This window comes from Athene cunicularia (assembly GCF_003259725.1).
Source record: "Athene cunicularia isolate RWA chromosome 28 unlocalized genomic scaffold, athCun1 chr28_part2, whole genome shotgun sequence".
NCBI lineage: Eukaryota > Metazoa > Chordata > Aves > Strigiformes > Strigidae > Athene > Athene cunicularia.
The window spans coordinates 608,583-625,362 of NW_020799140.1; the positions used below are offsets into that span (position 1 = coordinate 608,583).

Genomic DNA, 16,780 nt, shown 5'->3' on the forward strand with positions numbered 1-16,780 from the left:
GGCCGGTCCCGGCCGGGGCCCGCGGCCGCTCTCACGGGCTCTCTCCGCAGCGCATGACGGACAAGTGCTTTCGGAAGTGCATCGGGAAGCCCGGTGGGGCGCTGGACAACTCGGAGCAGGTGAGCGCGGTTGGGTTGGGGAGAAGCGGGACCCTCCGGGGCGACCGCTGAGGACTCTCTGTCGCGCAGAAGTGCATCGCCATGTGCATGGACCGGTACATGGACTCCTGGAACACGGTGTCCCGAGCCTACAACTCTCGGCTGCAGCGGGAGAGAGCCAACATGTGAAGCGCCCCGGCTCCTGGACGAGGGAGGGACCATGTGGGGAAGGGACGAGTGGCCAGTCCAGGAGGTTGGGGGTGAAATCCTGCTGCCTTTCCAGCCCCTGCCATGGCAGAGCAATAAACCCTCGCTGAACCTTTTGCATCCATTGGCTTTTATTAGCACCAGCCCCAGGAGCGAGTGAATTTGCCAGCCTCGAGAGCCACTGGGAGCTGCGTGATTTGCCTCATGCCCTTCCCAGCAGTCCAGACTGGCCAAGGCATATAGCAGCAGATAAATCCCTGCTGAAAGGCCGCGAGAGGCGAGGAGCCTTCTGTGGAAAACGGGGGGCGCCAAGCCAGCCCCTTGGCCAGGAAGCAAGCATGGACCCAGCCATCAGGTGGTTACCCGGTCGCAGTGGAAAAGCTGCTCTAAGATGCCCCACTTGGCTCTTTCTCTTGTTGCTGAACGCGGGGCTCATTTCTGGGTTCATAGGCTTTGACCCAGCTGAAGCAGCGTGTTGGGGAGCAGGGGTGCTCTTACTAGGTTTGCAGCCTTGCAAATACTTGTACAAGCACAGCTGGGGATGGAAAGGGTTGGGAATTAGGGTGATTTCTTTATGGAATAAAACGTGTTGTGTGGCTGGTGATAGTCTGGTTTGGCTCTGGCATAGACATTCCATCTTGAAGCCTACCTTCTAGGCATCGTCATTTTGAGGGAGGAGCACTTCTGCAGCAGAGGACTTGGGTCTGCTTTGGGGCTGAGCTCTGTATTATTCTCGCCTTACACACCTCTCCTGGACAGGGTGGGTTGTGCTGTGTAGCCAGCAGTGTGCACAGCAGCTGGGAGAGGAGAGTGGTGGAGATTCAAAGTGCCCATGCCCCTGTAGGGAGATTTTTGAAATCCTTTCTTTTGAAGCTCCCTCTGTGTTTTATAAACTATTTCACTGTTTGCTGGGACAGGGAGACAAGACTGGAAAGATGATGTCTGCTAGGACATTCAAAGGGATGTGGGAGAGTCTGGTTTCACTTAATCTCACACTGTGATAGGTTCTATGAAGGGACTAAAGTGTTCTCACACAAGGTAAATTATTAGGAGATAACTGGATATTTGGACTAATTGAAACTGGAGTTTCCCATCCAGATTGGGCAGAATCACTACCTGAAAATAAAGTGCTTTCCAGCCACATTTGCTATGGGGCCTTTTTACTTTCCTTTATGGCTGTATGAATTTTGTGCTGGCTGTGCAGCAATCCCATTTCACTGATGGGAGCATCCCCCAAGTGTTCCAGCCATGGATCTGAACCCATCTTAAGCTGAGCCATGCCTGGAAGCCGGGTCTGCCACCTTGCTAGTGCTCTAGCCGGGGAAGTGGTGGATCTCATCGCCAGCTGGGGAGGGAAAGAAGAAACCTCCTGCTGTACCCAAATGCAGAGCTTCAGTGTGAAAGACCAGGAAGGGCTTTGGGGTACTGGCTGCTGTTCAGTTTTGGTGGTTGAATCTGTGAGGACACGTCTAAGACTTGACGCACGAGCTCTGCAGTTTTTTCTTGTGAACGAAGATGTTTCTGTGTCTTACGCTGGCTGACTTCCCACCGAAGGAGTTGTATCCTTGGGCCACTATCTCAGCACTCTGAATTTATCCCGGAACAGTGATCTGTGTGGCTATATCTCAGTCTTTGTGGATTTAATCACCTGTTCCCTGATGCAAAAGGAGCTGGGGGGGTGTGTGGGGGTGTGTGAGAAGCCTGTCCTGATTCTCTCATACAGATGAGGGCCTGTGCGGTCTTAAGTCCAAGTTCTGCCTTATGATCAAATGGTGAGCCAAGGGATCATCACTGAGCTTCCTACTACCAGTCATCGAGTGGAAACACTAGCGTACCCTTTCCACAAGCCCCTGCGCAACCTAACAGCTCCATCAAGGCAGTGGGGGCTGAGGCTTCTGCAGGGGCTAACTCTGGGCTGGGACAAAGTTCACTTGTCTCTTGGCTTGGCTTTGGGATGACAGCTCACAGACAGAGGTCAGCCAGACTAGATGAATCTGGCAGATGTTTCAGGCGCCCCTCCAACTAGAAAGGCCGTGTTTTAATGCACAAGATGTTTGGCCAGGTCTTAAGATGGGACAGGCCTCATTTATTTATAGAAAATGTCTAGAATTGTACCTTTCTATGCAAAGCAGTTACCAAATGCCCTGGTGTCACAACTGCAGTGGGTCACACAACACTGGCATCTGCTTAATACCTGCAGGCCATCTTCACCCCTTTGCAGCACCCCAAAAAAAAAAGTACAGTAGCTGAGGGGTTAGTGCATCCTCTAGCGATTACTCCTCTCGTCCGTCGCCTTCCCTGAGTGATGAAATGCAGCTTCAGAGCTTGAGGTTCTGCGCAATCCAGCCCTGGACAGCTGTGACTTTGGTGTAGACACCAGGGAAGTATGGCCTGGCACAGCCATAGCCCCAGCTTGTGATTCCTGCTAGAAACCACTTCCCTGAGGGTTCTTTACATGCCAGGGGCCCGCCTGCATCGCCCTGCAGAGAGAGGAGAAGGGTCCCGTGTCAAGCGGAAGAGGCAGCCCAGCCCCCCCAGCTGTGAGTTGTTATTTTTCTCTGGGACACAGAGGCAGTTCCCATCCTGCTCCCCACCTCCCCAGGAGCCTGCTTCCAAGCTGGCTAGCTGCTCGATGATGTATTTGCATGCAGTTGAAGTTGGGATTCTGGAAGATGTCGGAGCGTGTTCAGAGGCACAACAGGGTCATGGAACAGGCTCCGTGGTGTCCCTGTGGTCTCCTGCTCAGCGTTACCTCTGTGTGTCCCCCTGGCCTGTCGTGGGCTGGTGCAGGCACAAGGGCCTCAGACAATGGCAAGAGCCCGTGGGGATGGAGGGACGGGGGGCTGAGCTGGGGGAGGCAGGGCAAGGCCCTCCCGAGAGAATATAACCCGGGGACTTCGCACAGGTTTGCTGTGACCCAGCCGCAGCGTTCGCTGCTCTCACACTCACTGAACAACTGTCGACGGTGCCCTGTGGGAAGCCAGCGCACACCATCCTGCTGCTGATCTGGACAGGGTAGAACTTTTTGCAGGCTTGGTCTCCAATCACGTTCACCGCTGCTTTCTGCAAATGCTTTGACATGAGACCTGAGGAGGCAAGTGTCTCGGTTAGCTGGGGGCAGAGCCCAGGAGAAGCAGCAGCAGGTAGGAGCGGGGTCTCTGCGGCCTTGCTCGCCAAAGGGAGAGACCTGCACGGGGAAAGTGAAACGGGCCCGGGTCCCCCCCAGCAGAGCGAGCTCAAACGGGTCCCCTTGGTGTGTGGTTTGTCGGGTGTCTCGGCTGACCGGACAGAAACGGTATCGGGGTGGTCCCTGTACAGCCGGAGCAGCTGCGGCAGGGATGGCGAGCACGGTGGCTGGGGCAGAAAGCCTGGGAAGGCTGCAGGAGGGCGGAGGTGTCACGGATGGAGGAGCACCGTGCTGGGGAGGAGACCGGGGTGGCACCAGGCCTTGCCCGCGATCGTATCCCCTGCAGGGTCCAGCCTGGCGTGGGGAGCACCGGGGGCAGCGGAGTGGAAATGGCAGATGTCTGGTCTCGCGGGGTGGGTGGCATGGCAGCGTGGGTGTGGGGGAGCCCTCAGGCGGGGCGGTACCTCCTTCCTTGGTGGAGCCCCAGCCTGTGATGAAGCATCTGGCTCCTTCATGGAAGATGTGGGAATTGTCTGGGAGACATATAGGTTTGATGGTGTTGCTGAACGTGATGGGCGTGCTCAGCTCGAGCAGTGCCACGTCGTAGTCCAGGCTGTAGACGTTGTAAAAAGGGTGCTTGTAGATACGGAATATTTTCTCCATTTTGCCATCGATGCCACTCAGGAGGGGTGTTCCTAGAAAGGCCACCCACATTCTGGGGTCGCTGTAGCTGCAGAAAGACAGCAGAGCTGGATGTTAGGAGCGTGGCTACGCGAGGAGGGCTGCTCCTCTGCTCGCGGGGCTGGTGAGGCCAGGACCCCCCTCTCCATCCCACTGCGGACACGCCCCGGCTTTGCTCCACTCGCTCCTCTTCGCGCTCACCTGAAGGGGCACATCTGTGACGGGGAGCGCGTGCCTCCAGCCGTGGGGAAGGGAGGGTGTGCTGACAGGAGTGAGGCCGAGAGCCAGCTGGCTTCGCTCCCGTCTCAGACTTACATATCAAAGCAGTGGGCTGCAGAGAGCAGCCACCGGTCGGCGATGAGGACAGCCCCACACTTGTGCTCCTTCCGCCGAAGCCAGAGGCTGACTTGCCAGGGCCATTCTCCTCGAGCCGCGGTGCTGCCGCCCACGATCTTGCTGAAGGCCAGAGCACTCGTTGAGCCGCAGTCTGGGACGGAAGAAGAGGCACCGTGATTTTAAGTAGCCATAAATGAAAGGGCTGTCACCCGCTCTCCTCCCGCAGCCCACGCCACGGGGCAGCCTTCTGGGAGGACACACACGGGGCACTAGGAAATGGTTCTGATGTGTCAACGTGTAGTTGAGAACAGTCAGTGTGAGGTTAATGGTTGGACTTTTCTAACCATTGATTCTGTTTATAGCACAGAAGAGGCCACATTTTCTAGCAGAAAATTTGGTCCCTGCTCATCCAGGTTTACCTTGTTACAGGCTCTGTCAGACCAGGTAGGACCTGGACCACAAAGGGCTGGCCCAGGCCCCCAGTGCACAGCACGAGGCCCCAGACAGCCCATGGGAAGCTGGTGGGTTGCACTGGGGGGTCTGGGCAGTGCAGAGTAAGGCTGGGGAGGGCTGCAGCGCAGGGACTACTCACCACAGTTCTGCTCATCAAAGCCATTGCTGCAGTCGACAACACCATCACATTCAGGATTTTCTTTTCCAATACAGATCTTGCTGGAACACTTAAAGGTGAAGCTGGTACAAGGCACCACTGGAAGGCAACAGATAACCCATGGCCTGCTCAGTACCCTCTGCGCTGGGGCTGGAGGCCTCCTACCAACGTGTCAATAGATCTGTGGTTAATTTTACCTGGGGTTTGGGTGGGCTTGGCAGGCTCAGTGGTATTCAGAGCTGGGGAGGTTTCTTTCATGTCTGTGGTTGTCTTCATGGCCAGAGTGGTTCTGCTGACTGGGCTCGCAGCTGCTGTGCTGGGCTGGCGGGTGAGGACGGCTGCAGGAGTCCCAGCGATGGCTGAACTGGCAGGGGTGCCTGCACCAGCACTGGGCAACTGTGAGATGGTATCCAGGATCCAGTCTTTGAGTCTGGTAACTCTGGAGTACACGCCTGGGTTCATGGCCTGGGCACAGCCAATTCCCCAGCTCACGATGCCAGCCAGATAAAACACTCCTGGGGTCACCTCACAGGCCAGAGGTCCACCTGAGTCCCCCTGAGGAAGAAGCAGAACAAGGGCGGCTCAGCCCCGTCCCCCACAAGAGGGCTACTCCCAAGAGTACCTACGTGGAGCTGCCCCTCAGCCACACTGGGAGGACTCAGAGCCCCCAGACGGCTCTTTCTGCAGCCCCCCAGAGCTGTCTGCGGCCTTGCAGGGTGTGTGCACGACGTGAGCGTGCAGAGGCTGCGATTAGGGTCAGTGGCTCCGCTTGGCTGCGCGCGGCATTTGCCATGAAAACAGCTCCTGCCAGCACCTCTCCCCGAGTCGGGGACAGCCACCACCGACTACCACGGCCTCACTGCCACAGGAGGAGACCTGCTTCGTCCAGGACCCCAGTTGGGCCAGACAGAGCAGCGGGATGTTGCTTTAAGTCATGCTCAACTTGATAAAGCTTTATTTACTTTTCTAAAGCTCCGAGGCCGTGGGCTGGGTTTTTTGAGCTAAGATACATGTGGATTACAGCCTGGCCACAGCACCTCAGCAAATATTTCCCAAGGATGTGGCTGAGGCTGTGAATTAGCCCAGCTTTCTAGAAGAATCCACAGAGGAACAGAGAAATCTCAGACTCGTACCTGGCATGAGTCAACCTTCCCCTCCAGGAAGCCAGCACAGATCATTCGGTCAGTGAGGGAGAAGTTGTAGAGGAAGTTGCAGGTCTCCTGGTCTATGATGCTCACAGAGGCTTTCTGCAAGATTTCAGGCTTGGTACCTGCTCGAAAAACCACAGGATTAGTGAATGCAGCAGAGAGATGTGGGAACTAACGGCTTCTAGACTGACCCAACACGTATTTCAGGCAAACAGGCTCTCCTTCCACGCAGGAATTGTGTCCTGTATGAGCCGCGCTCTCAGCAGCCCCGCGGCTCCCGTCTCCCGCCGGGGCGCAGTTCGTAACTCTGCACACAGGCAGCAGGTTCCTCTATTGAGAGCTCGTGGGCTCCTGGTCAACTGTCAGAGGGACAGCAGGGCTTCTTTGGTAGCACATGTGCCACCCCCAGGCCCTCCTCCTACAGTGGGACCTTTGCCTTTTCTAGTTGCTTGGAACATCTTCGCAACTGAGCGTGGTTGCTGAGGCCGACGTACTGCCCTGCCACGGAGGCGGCGCCCTGCTCTTGCTTAACATGGGAGAACTGCTCTCTCCCGGTTCCTGCCAAGCTGCTCTCTCCTTTTTTTTTTTTTTTTTTTTTTTTTAAAAATAACTGTGGTGGCACAGGCTTTGCTGCGGAGTCTGTCACTGCTCCGGAGCAAATCAGCTGGTAACGAACACGCCACCGCTTACCGTTCCCTTCCTGGAGGTCACCCCACCCCGAAATGATGCACTTCTTGCCAACAGGAAACTTCTGCACAGCGAGTGGGAGACAGATGGGTTGGATGTACTTGTTGAAGACAAGCGGTCTCGCCAGCTCGAGGACAGCCACGTCGAAGTCCAGAAGAACGGGGTTGAAGAGGGGATGCTGGATCACTCTTGTTACGTTGACTCTCACTGCATGCCCATCTGTTCCGTTCAGCGATGTCGTTCCCAAGTAAGCTTCGATCTCCTCTGGGTTTGTCCTGCAAATACGTCATCTCAAACATGCACGCTCACTCACAATTTTAAATGATCAGTGTTTGAAACCTTGCTTTACCAAAGCTGAGCCCAGCACACAAAAGCTCAGCCCTGCTAAGCCAGGCCCAAACTGTTTCCAGCAGTGGCACGTGCTGGCTGTCTCCTGAAGAGCAGGGAAACGTGGTAACCCTCTCCTCGCCTCCGCAAATCTGTGACCACAGGGGTGTTCTGACACAGGGGCGATGTCTCCCTACTCAGAAGGTCTTGATGGATTTGGGGGTTATTTGGATTTTTCTAGAGTTACGTTTAATTCTTTTTTTTTAACCCCACGTGAACTTTAAACGTTGGGTTAAATGACATTCACGAAGAACTGCTTCCTTTGGATTGTTGTCCACCTGGTCTTGGTGGTTATTTGATATCTTAGAAAAAAAAAAAAAAAAAAATCCCTCAACACTCTGTTTGTACCCTCTGTAATTGCATAGTCCCTGTCACACGCTCCCTTCCACCCGGTTGTCTCTTTACCCAGTCTATTCTGATGTATTTTGTCGTGTTTCTTGTGGATGCTGTTCCCCACCCAGCTCATCCTTGTGTCAGCCTTTGTATTACTCCAGCAATACAGTATTACTCTGGCACTGCACGCAATGCCTGAGGAGTTGGCGTGCTGCACGTTACCAGCAACCTGCTGGTAATCTCAGGGGTTTTTTTTTCTAATAATTCCTCTAGCATTCACTTGCTCTTGAACTGCCGCTGCCCCCAGAACTGCTGTTCTCGTGGCGATATCCACGGTATTTCTGAGCTCTTTTTCCGAATGGCAAAAGCTGCTGCAGGACCCTTCCCGTCTGCAGACAGATCGCGCTGTTCTGCCACGCACCACGCTTGCATACCTTGCATTTCGCTGGCTGCTTTATTGCCCAGCTATTTCATGTGTAAGGCAGTCCTGAAATTCTTCATAGTTAGTCCCCCCCCTTTTCTGCCTTCAGGAATTTTTAGCTCTCTAGGTTATTAGTAAGTCTAGGCTTGGGCTCTTGCTGTTTATCAGAACTGTGCAGGACTGAACTGACCGTCTTCCCTTCAACAGCTGACCATGTGTCACTACTTCCTGTATGACAGCCGATTTTTAAAATTAAATTTCTGGAAGAAAGTCTCTTGTGGCACCTGTCCTTGTCCACCCGTTAGGTGTGTTGTCCTTGCTCCCCGCCCAGGCTACTTTAACCTTTCCCTGCCCCATCCCAGCCTCCCCACAAGCCCCCTTTTATCTGAATCTCTGGCTGTAACAAAAATTCATGTGCAGTGTGTGTTCTTGTTTGTCCCCAGCGACTCCAGCTGTGAGTCTGGCTACGCGGCCACGTGCCGGTGGCAGGCGAGCGGGGACAGCGGTGCCGGCAGGGATGGACTCACTCATTGAAGCAGTGAGCTGCCGACAGCAGCCAGCGGTCCCCGATTACGGTGGCTCCACAGAAGTGTGTCGAGTCTTCTTTCAGGCTGACTTGCCAGGGGATCTCTCCTCTGGAAGCATCTGTTCCTCCCACGATCTTGCTGGGCTTAGAGAACCCAGGTCGTCCTCCACACTCTGAACAAGAGTCAAAGCATGACTTGTGAGTACTCCTAGCAGAGGACACGTGAGGAGAGACTTCTGCTCTCTCTAACCAGTAAGTCTGAGCAGGGACAGGTCAGGGCTGAAGTCTGAGGCACCTGCCCAAGCTCTGCCTTCTGCTCGTGGTCCCTAACAGCAGCCGTGCACGGACACACATGGGCGTTCGCCCTCGCTGCTGTTCTGCACCTTGCGCTTGGCAAGTCCTTAGCCCCGTGCCTTTCTGCAAGGCGGAGTAACCAGAACTCTGTATCCCTTAGCCTTGCCATTCCGGATAAACAGTTCATCCTAGATTTAGAAAAATACCTACACCTGTATCTCCCTGCAGAGCTGCTGGGAAGGCTCCTTGGAGCCGACAGGTCATCCTATCAACACCTGTCCCCTCACCTTCAGGGAGACCTATGGCTGCTGTGAAAACTCTGAGCTGCTGGAAGATCCTTAGGTGCCAAACGAGAGTGGTGAACAGGTGTCAGGTGCTGTTGTGTCTCAATACCCTGTCCTGGGCCTGCTGGAGCGGGCCACTCACACAGCCAGCAGACAAAACGACACATTCAGTCGCATACGCAGAGAAGCCCATGGAACTCGTCTGCACGGGGCCTCGGTGGCTTTGCCAGGCTGCTCTGGGCTGAGCCAGGGCAGCCAGATCGACTCGCTTGTGCCTTGGCCGGCAGCACTTAGGCAAGCGTTGTGTGGCTCACCCCACCCCAGGTCATTTCAGCTCAACCAAAGAACCAACCTGACATCTGGACCTGTACCAGGCACTCCTCCTGCCACGGTGCCCACCCTGGAGGTGCTCATACCTGGTGGTCCCGATGCAGTCACTGGCTTGCTGGCAGCTGGGGCTGGTGAAGTGGTGGGGACTGCGCCGGTGGCGGTGCTGAGCTCTTCAGAGCTGACCACGTTACTGTTAGTGCTGGAGTGTGTGAGAGGGGCAGTGTTGGCTATGGAGGTGGGGAAGGCAGAAATAGCATCCAAGATCCAGTCTCTGAGTTTGGTAATACGGGTGTAAACCCCGGGCCGCCTGGCTTCAGCACATCCAATTCCCCAGCTCACGATTCCCGCCAGGAAAAACTTGCCAGATGGTTCTTGGCAAACCAGGGGCCCACCAGAGTCACCCTGCAAGAGAAGACAGACAGTGAGCTCTCCCTGGGGATGCTCCCAGCTCTCCCTGGCCGCTCTGCTAGACTGGGTCTCTCTGTCCCCGTGTATCCCAGCTCACCTCTGCCTATTTGCTCCAGCCTAGCCATGAGTGAAGCATCTCCTGTGCTGGCCTTTGAGTGCTCCTCTGTGGGCACACTGTCCTGCTATTAAGCAGTAGCCCTGTGCCCTTGATATGCCAGAGGAGCACAAGGACATCCGCCATAAAATCTGGGGTAAGCATTTCTACTGGTTTAATCATCCGTTAAACTGCTGCTCTTACAGGTGAAGCCCAGTAGCCCCTCACCGGCCAGATGATGGGTGTCCACTGCATGGTACACAACCCAGGGAGACCAGGCTAATCTTTGCGTCATGTTTTCTTGATTTGGCCTATGGCTCCCTGGTCAATTCTGTGGGGTCAAACTACCGAATGTTACTGATGTAAGACACGTGTCTGTGCAGCTGGCAGTGTCTTCTGGGGGTTGGATTGCTCTCGGAGAGTAATGACTAACTGGATGGGTTACGTCCAGCCTCGAACCTTCCAGTCCTGGCCCCTTCTCTGTGCTTGTGCTGCATTTGGTGGTGCAGAAATATGAAGTGCTACCACCAGAGAAGGACAGTCTTGCTCAGCTGGTGGCTTCAGGTATGAAGGGCCCTGCCAAGGCACAGGGAGAGTCGTGGAAATGGGAGTCCTCCTCTCCCCACACACTGCGAGAGGCAGGACCTTCTCCAGCTGACCACTTGCAATTCCAGGCTGGGTCAAGGCTAACTAGGCAGAACACCAAGCTGTTCACCAAAACCTGTTGTGTGTGTCTTAGTGGCCACTGCTGCCCTTGGCCATCTGGATTTTGACCTGAGGACCTGCCAGGTACGTGGGTAGCATCAGTCCTGATTACAGCTCAGAATGTAGAGAAAAGGAGTTAACTAGCCAGAAGAGCCCCTTAAACACCAGTGCCCTGCTCTAGGCACCAGAGAACGCGTCCTCATTTTTGTGTTCTGCAGTCTCTGATCCATGCCTGGGTCCGAGGCACGGCCGCAAACCTTGGTGGGGGAACCGTGACCATGGTGTCAGATTTGAAACGCTGCTTGGGGCACCCCGGGGAGGGGGAAGAGACTCGGGCGGGGAGGTGTGCCGGCTTCCTGAGCAAAGCTTACCTGGCAGGAGTCGACCTTCCCCTCCAGGTAGCCAGCACACATCATCCTGTCTGTGAGAGCGTGGCTGTAGAGGCTGGAGCACAGCGTCTGGTCCAGCAGCTCCACTGTTGCTTTCTGCAGGAACTCGGGTTTCACCACTAAACGAGAAAGATGCGCTCGTGAGCTCGCCGCAGGGCGCCCTGCCTGGGACCAGCTGCCCGGGTTACAGCCCACCGCGGCTGGCCAGGGCATGGCCCGAGCTCCCTTCCCTGGTGCCTCCTGCACCACTCGCAGCCCACCTCTGCCTCCTGCCACACTCTGCTTACAGAAATCCTCCTTGAGGTAGCCCCAGCCAGAGATGAGGCACTTCTTGCGGGCGGGGAAGTGATGCCCAGCGTCCGGCAGGCACACGGGCTGGATGTACTTAGTGAAGGTCACGGGTCTCGCCAGCTCCAGCACGGCCACATCATAGTCCGCTGTGTCGGTGTTGTAGGAGGGGTGGGGGATGATCCGGGCGATGCCCATTTTCACGGCGCCGCTCTCCGAGCCTCTCAGGGAGGTGGTTCCCGTGTAGGCTGCCCACATGGCTGGATCCTGAAACCTGCAAGAGGGAGCCGGGCCCGCGTCAGCCTGCAGCCACAGCATCGCCCCCCAGGCCAGAGCTGCTGCCTCCGGCCCATCCTGCCGCCTGCTCTGGGGCAGGAGCTCCCGGTGGCTTCACCTGGTAGGGGAAGGACACCCAGAGTGACGGGGCTGTGGTACAGCGGGACCTTGAGCCCAAAGATACAGCAGCAAGGGGGCAAGGGGGCAAGCTAGCGTGGCTAGAGCTTACTCAGTAAAGCAGTGAGCAGCAGACACCAGCCACTTCTCTGTGAGGATTGCAGCACCACAGAAGTGCTCGTTGTTCTCTCGCAGGCTGACTTGCCACGGGAACTCCCCTCTGGATGCTTCCGAGCCTCCGACTATCCTGCTGGCAGTCTGCATGGCGGGGCGGCTCCCGCAGTCTGCAAGGGAGGAGAGAGCCAGCGCCTCAGGATCCCGCCGCTGGGCACCGGCAAAGTGCCATCGGGGGCAAGTGGGAAAAGCTGCTTCGGCTCCGTGCATGCTGCCAGCACACGCTCCAGCAGCAGGACACTGCCAGGGACGTCACGGTGCAGACTTTAACCTGCAGGCTTGGAAAAGAGCACGGCAAAGCCCTGGCCACTCACAGCATCTTCCCTGAAACTCCTCTAAAGCAAGAAATTGCAGAGAGAGACACCTGGGCTAGTCTCACACGCTCAGCCCCTGCCTCGTGGTCTGCGCCCAGCAGCCTGTGGGCACGTGGTGCTTGCCCAGCGTCCCAGCCGTGCCCCTTTGCAGCTGTTGGTGGGACCAAGACGTTTCCAGGGTACAATTCCCCTCCTCCTGATGCAGACCTCTACTACTGGCCTGACAACCTGTGCCATGTCCGTGGCTCTCCTTGGTGCCCAGAAGCCCAGTGGTGCTCTAACAGTCAAGGTCTGCAGCAGTGGGGGGGGCCCGTCCCCCCCTGTCCGGGAGACCGGCTGCGAGAGACTCACCACAGCCCCTTTCGTCAGAGGCATCAGCACAGTCCTTCTGGCCGTCGCATTCGGGGTTTTCTTTCCACACACACTGGGCGTTGCGGCAAGTGAAGGCGTCTCCAGGGCAGCGCTCTGGGGACAGCAAGGCTCCGGTCACTCCCGACTTCCACAGCCCCCCCCAGCAACCAGCCCCCGGCTTCCCCAGGAGCGTCCCCGCCATCCGCGCCCTGGCAGTGCCAGTCCCTCCAGGGCAGAGCTGCAGCTCTTGGTGAGTTGCACGGTGAAGGGGTGCAGGGCCCTGCACCACCACGGGCAGAACGGGGCCCAAACGCCTCTTGTCCCCGCAGCCAGGGCGCTGCCGAGGAGGAGGCTACGGGTCAGGCCGCAGAGGGCAGCTGGGGCAGCCGGCTCTTCCCGCTGCCTGGCTCTTACCTGACTTCAGTCCAGGTCTGGGGGGAGAAACCTCACTGGGACCTGCGACAAAGTGGAAGGAACGGGGATCAGTGGGGGTGTCCCCGTCGGGGGCACAGGAGCTCTGTGTCCCCGTGGGCTGCTCCCGGGCCAGGGCTGCCAGAGGCTTTGCTCCATCTCCTCCTCCCGCCTGGCCGCCGCTCTCCCTGCCCGCAGCCAGCAGCGAGCTCCTGGCCCAGTTCCCTCGCCCCAGTTCGTCCCACCCCAGCGCAGAACAGCCCCCCAGGCTCCGGGAGCCATCCCAGGGGCAGGGGACGTTCCCAGGAGCTGTGGAGAGGGCTCCAGGGCTGAAGCGAAGCGGGGCTGTTGTCCAAAGCCAAGGGTGTCTGTGCGCCCTCCAAAGGCTCCCAAAGGTCCAGGGGCCCTGCCCAGAGGTGCAGGGAGCTCAGCGGAACCTCCAGAGGAACCCACACCTTCGAGCTTCCCAGACGCGCGGGGATTTTTAAATCTGCTGGGCCTGGAGCCCTACAGTCACGTGCAACTCCGCAGTCACTGCGGGAGAATTTCTAGTCAGGTGGTTTCAGAGAATAATTCAAATGTGATAAACACCTACCTAAGCAGAAATTATTGCTACAACCCCGAGGACTGCCCAAGGGCTGTTACGCACTCGTAGGGGCAGACAACCCAGCAGTTAACCTCCTGAAGCTCGACCTCTTACCCCTCAGGCTGGTTCCTGGCGCCGCAAGAAAAGCCAGAGAAGAAGCCGCCGTCTAGGCTTTAGGCTCTGCTGTGGCTGCAGGGCCCCCAGAGATGCTCTCGCAGGGCAGAGAGCAGCAGGACAAGCACGAGTGTTGGCGGGGGAGCCGGAGACTCCCCGCAAATGTCTGTTGAGCAACCACCAAGACCCAGGCATGTTTCTGCTGCTGCCCGGTGAAGATGGTGACTCCTGGGGTAACACCAGGCTTTGCTTGGGGTCTGGCAGCATCTCCATTCCTAACATCGCCGCTGGGCACGAAGCCTTGGCTGGACGTCCAGCGCCAAAGCCCTGCAACCGTTTGGCTGCGACACAGTTTGTGTTTTCGCCAGCGCGACCTTTGGAGCAAGCTCAGGGCGCCTTGCTCCGCCTGCGTGAGGGACGCACCTGTGAGAGAAGCCGAGGAAATAGTGCCGTAGGCAGCCAGGGAGAGACCCTGCTTGCGCAGGGCAGCGGCCAGCCCGTGCCTGAGAGCCTCCTGCTCCACGGCAGAGCTCAGCGCCTGGGAATCCTGGGGGGCGAAGCGGAGGCGGAAACGGACGATCACGCTCGAGTTCCCATTCCTGCTGGAAGACAGAATTAATGGGGACGTTGGCTCCAGGGTCGGTACAAGGGACAGGCTCTTGTGCTAGCTGCCTACAGGGAGCTCAAGGGAAACAAAACTAATTCTTAATAATTTAAGGTGCAAGTTTCTCTGGAGATGCGCTCTGGGTTGAAATGGTCATTTGCTTTTTTTTTTCTTTGGCCCAAAGCTCAGCTTTGGTTGAACAAGTCGTTCTCCTCTGCCTTTCTGACTGCATTTCCAAATGAAAAAAATCCAGAATGTCGGCGTCATCCCGGAAGAAAATTCAGGCCCGACCAAAAAGCAGCTTCTCTCTGTACTCGTTTTGAACAAGAACACAGGTGTGAGCTCACCTTCGTGGTGGAGCTTCTCAGAATGCTCTGAAACACGAGCGGCTCAGCCTGCCGAGACTGCTGCCTACACTCACCTGTAGCCCAGGATGGTGCAACCGGTGCAGCTCCAGTCCAGCTGGGAGTCCTGGAAACTGGACAGAAACTGCAAGGCAAAGAACGATGGTCACACACGTACTGGGCAGAAGACCCCCGGGAGATGGGACTAGATGATGCCTGGGATTTTGCAGGGAGCTGGAGCGAGCTGAAGCACCTTGTCTCTGCAGGCAGCAGGAGCACTGTTCAGCTCCTGTATCCCTTTTCCCTGGCTCAGGGCATGAGGCAGCACATCCCTCCTTTATGCCTTCCTTCTCTTTTGCAAGGAACAGACCTGAGCGCACATTTCCCACTCCACAAACGTCCCTCAGAGCCCCGATGGGGCCTCTCGTAGTGCAGCTCCGTGTACCCTGCGGTTGTTTAAGAAATCCCTGTTCTCCTGCCCTTGGCATACAGCTTCTGCTGAATGGGGACAGCTGAGCTGGGCCCTGGCGAACCACCACAGTCTTTCCCAAGTCTTTTCTGACAAGCCCAGATCAACTCACCAGCCTCTCCAGAGCGGGTGTCAGCACCCTGTAGTAGTCGGAGTTCTCTGTCTGTAAGCTGCTGTTGAACGTGATTCCTCGCAGCTCCACTGTGTGCTCAAAGCTGGTCTCTCCCGCGGGATGACAGGCTGCCAGAGAGGGAGAGTGTCTGCCACGGGCACAGAGGACGGGCTGGACCCAGCTTTGGAACGTGGGTCTCATCCTGTCCTTTAGACGCCCCTGGTTTGGGCAGCTCGACTGTCCCTGGCCACCCCCTGGGGGTGCCCCATGCCTGGGCTGGGCTACCCTACACGCATGCAAGAGGAGAATTTTGCACTGGACTAATTCGAACTTGAAAATGGAGAGGTTTTGTCAAGCCTGAGGCAGAAGTTCATGCCAGACAGGTACAACCTGGCAGTGCGATCCCAGATTGGCTCCATCCTTGCAGGAACAGGCTGGGGAAAGCACGCGGGGTACCGAAGCCACCTTAGAAAGTGGTCGTGTACGGTAGAGCTGGGGGGGGTCTGTCAGCCATCGCAGGCTGGGGCCACACCGGGGCGGGGGCCTGAGGTGCCAGCTGGCCATGGGGCACCAGAGGCAGAGGAGGGAGGTGGGAGAGGCCAGGAGAGGGTGGCCATGCTCTGGAGAGGGACACGCAAACAGGCAGCGGTCAGTGGCTGCAAGAGCTTGTGACAGCAGAGGGCTGGGGCAGTGGTGACAGGGAGTCTGGGAGTTGCGGGGAGAGATCGGAGGAGACAAAGAGCATGTGTGGCACGTGACGCTGGAGCTAAAGCGCTTTGAAGTCAGATACTCAGAACGTGAGTTGACTACAGTCCGTGCAGTTGTGGGGTGTGTGTGTGTGTGTGAGGAGAGACCCCATCCTCAGCAGAAGGCTTTGCAGGGCTTTTGCAACGAGGACTGCGAGCTGTGCGGGCCATTTCTTTATCGGAAAAGATAAACTGAGAGAACACAGGCAGGGGCGCACTCACCCAGCAGGATCCCCAGGTAGAGGGCTGTCACGCTGCCCACCACGGCGGCAGCTGCGGCGACCTTCCAGCAGCCGGCCCTCAGCCCCCTGCTCGGGGTGCCCAGCACTGGCTTCCCCTGCTCCATGCTTCCCGAGCAGCTCTACAGGCGGCCCCTGCGGTTAAGAGGAGGAGGAAAAGGACGAGATTTGGATGGAACGTGACGTGCCAGCTGTGGTTACCCCAGGAGCTCCCAGCTAGTGCGTGATCACGAGGAGCGGGAGGGTGGATCCACACCGTGTTCCCCTGGACGTGCCTCAGGCTGCAGACAGGAGATTTCACTCATGCATCCAGGTTGTAGGAGCTGAACACCCCAACCGTGGGATGGCCCCTCCCTTCCTGGTTCCTCTTCCCTTGCTTTCTAGGAGGTCACCGCTGAGTACGGCCGTGTCTGCTGTGAGTAACCTCCACCTCCACGCCCCGCACCGGCACTTCTGGTGACACAAGCCCCGGGCGAGCGCAGCGCCACGGGTCCTGCCGCGGGCTCCAGCCAGCACAGCACGTGGTACCCGCTCCTCAGCAGGCAGACCCCAGGCTTGCTTTAGCAGCGG

At 57.3% G+C, this 16,780-nt stretch overlaps 2 protein-coding genes across 4 annotated transcripts; one reads left to right on the forward strand and one right to left on the reverse strand.

The window, feature by feature from the left end:
- The first annotated feature begins 6 nt into the window (after window positions 1–6).
- Window positions 7–425, forward strand: TIMM13 (translocase of inner mitochondrial membrane 13). Its single transcript, XM_026865251.1, has 2 exons — window positions 7–119; window positions 189–425. Exons 1-2 carry the CDS (start codon window positions 54–56, stop codon window positions 285–287), a joined length of 165 nt encoding a protein of 54 aa, XP_026721052.1. The 5' UTR covers window positions 7–53; the 3' UTR covers window positions 288–425.
- Window positions 426–1,531: 1,106 nt separating this feature from the next.
- On the reverse strand, window positions 1,532–16,343 carry TMPRSS9 (transmembrane serine protease 9). 3 transcript variants are annotated; one of them, XM_026865247.1, is made up of 19 exons: window positions 16,194–16,343; window positions 15,226–15,353; window positions 14,722–14,789; window positions 14,120–14,298; window positions 13,000–13,041; window positions 12,586–12,699; window positions 11,859–12,030; window positions 11,353–11,627; window positions 11,048–11,184; window positions 9,556–9,871; window positions 8,563–8,734; window positions 6,898–7,169; window positions 6,193–6,329; window positions 5,257–5,614; window positions 5,042–5,158; window positions 4,429–4,600; window positions 3,897–4,162; window positions 3,255–3,391; window positions 1,532–2,785 (listed from the first exon to the last, which is right to left on the reverse strand). In XM_026865247.1, exons 1-19 carry the CDS (start codon window positions 16,315–16,317, stop codon window positions 2,624–2,626), a joined length of 3,348 nt encoding a protein of 1,115 aa, XP_026721048.1. In that variant the 5' UTR covers window positions 16,318–16,343; the 3' UTR covers window positions 1,532–2,623. The 3 variants fall into 3 exon arrangements, with proteins under 3 accessions (XP_026721048.1, XP_026721050.1, XP_026721051.1); XM_026865249.1 differs by having other exon boundaries at window positions 2,375–2,785; window positions 14,120–14,295; XM_026865250.1 differs by lacking the exon at window positions 12,586–12,699 and having other exon boundaries at window positions 2,375–2,785.
- Between the last annotated feature and the right edge of the window lie 437 nt (window positions 16,344–16,780).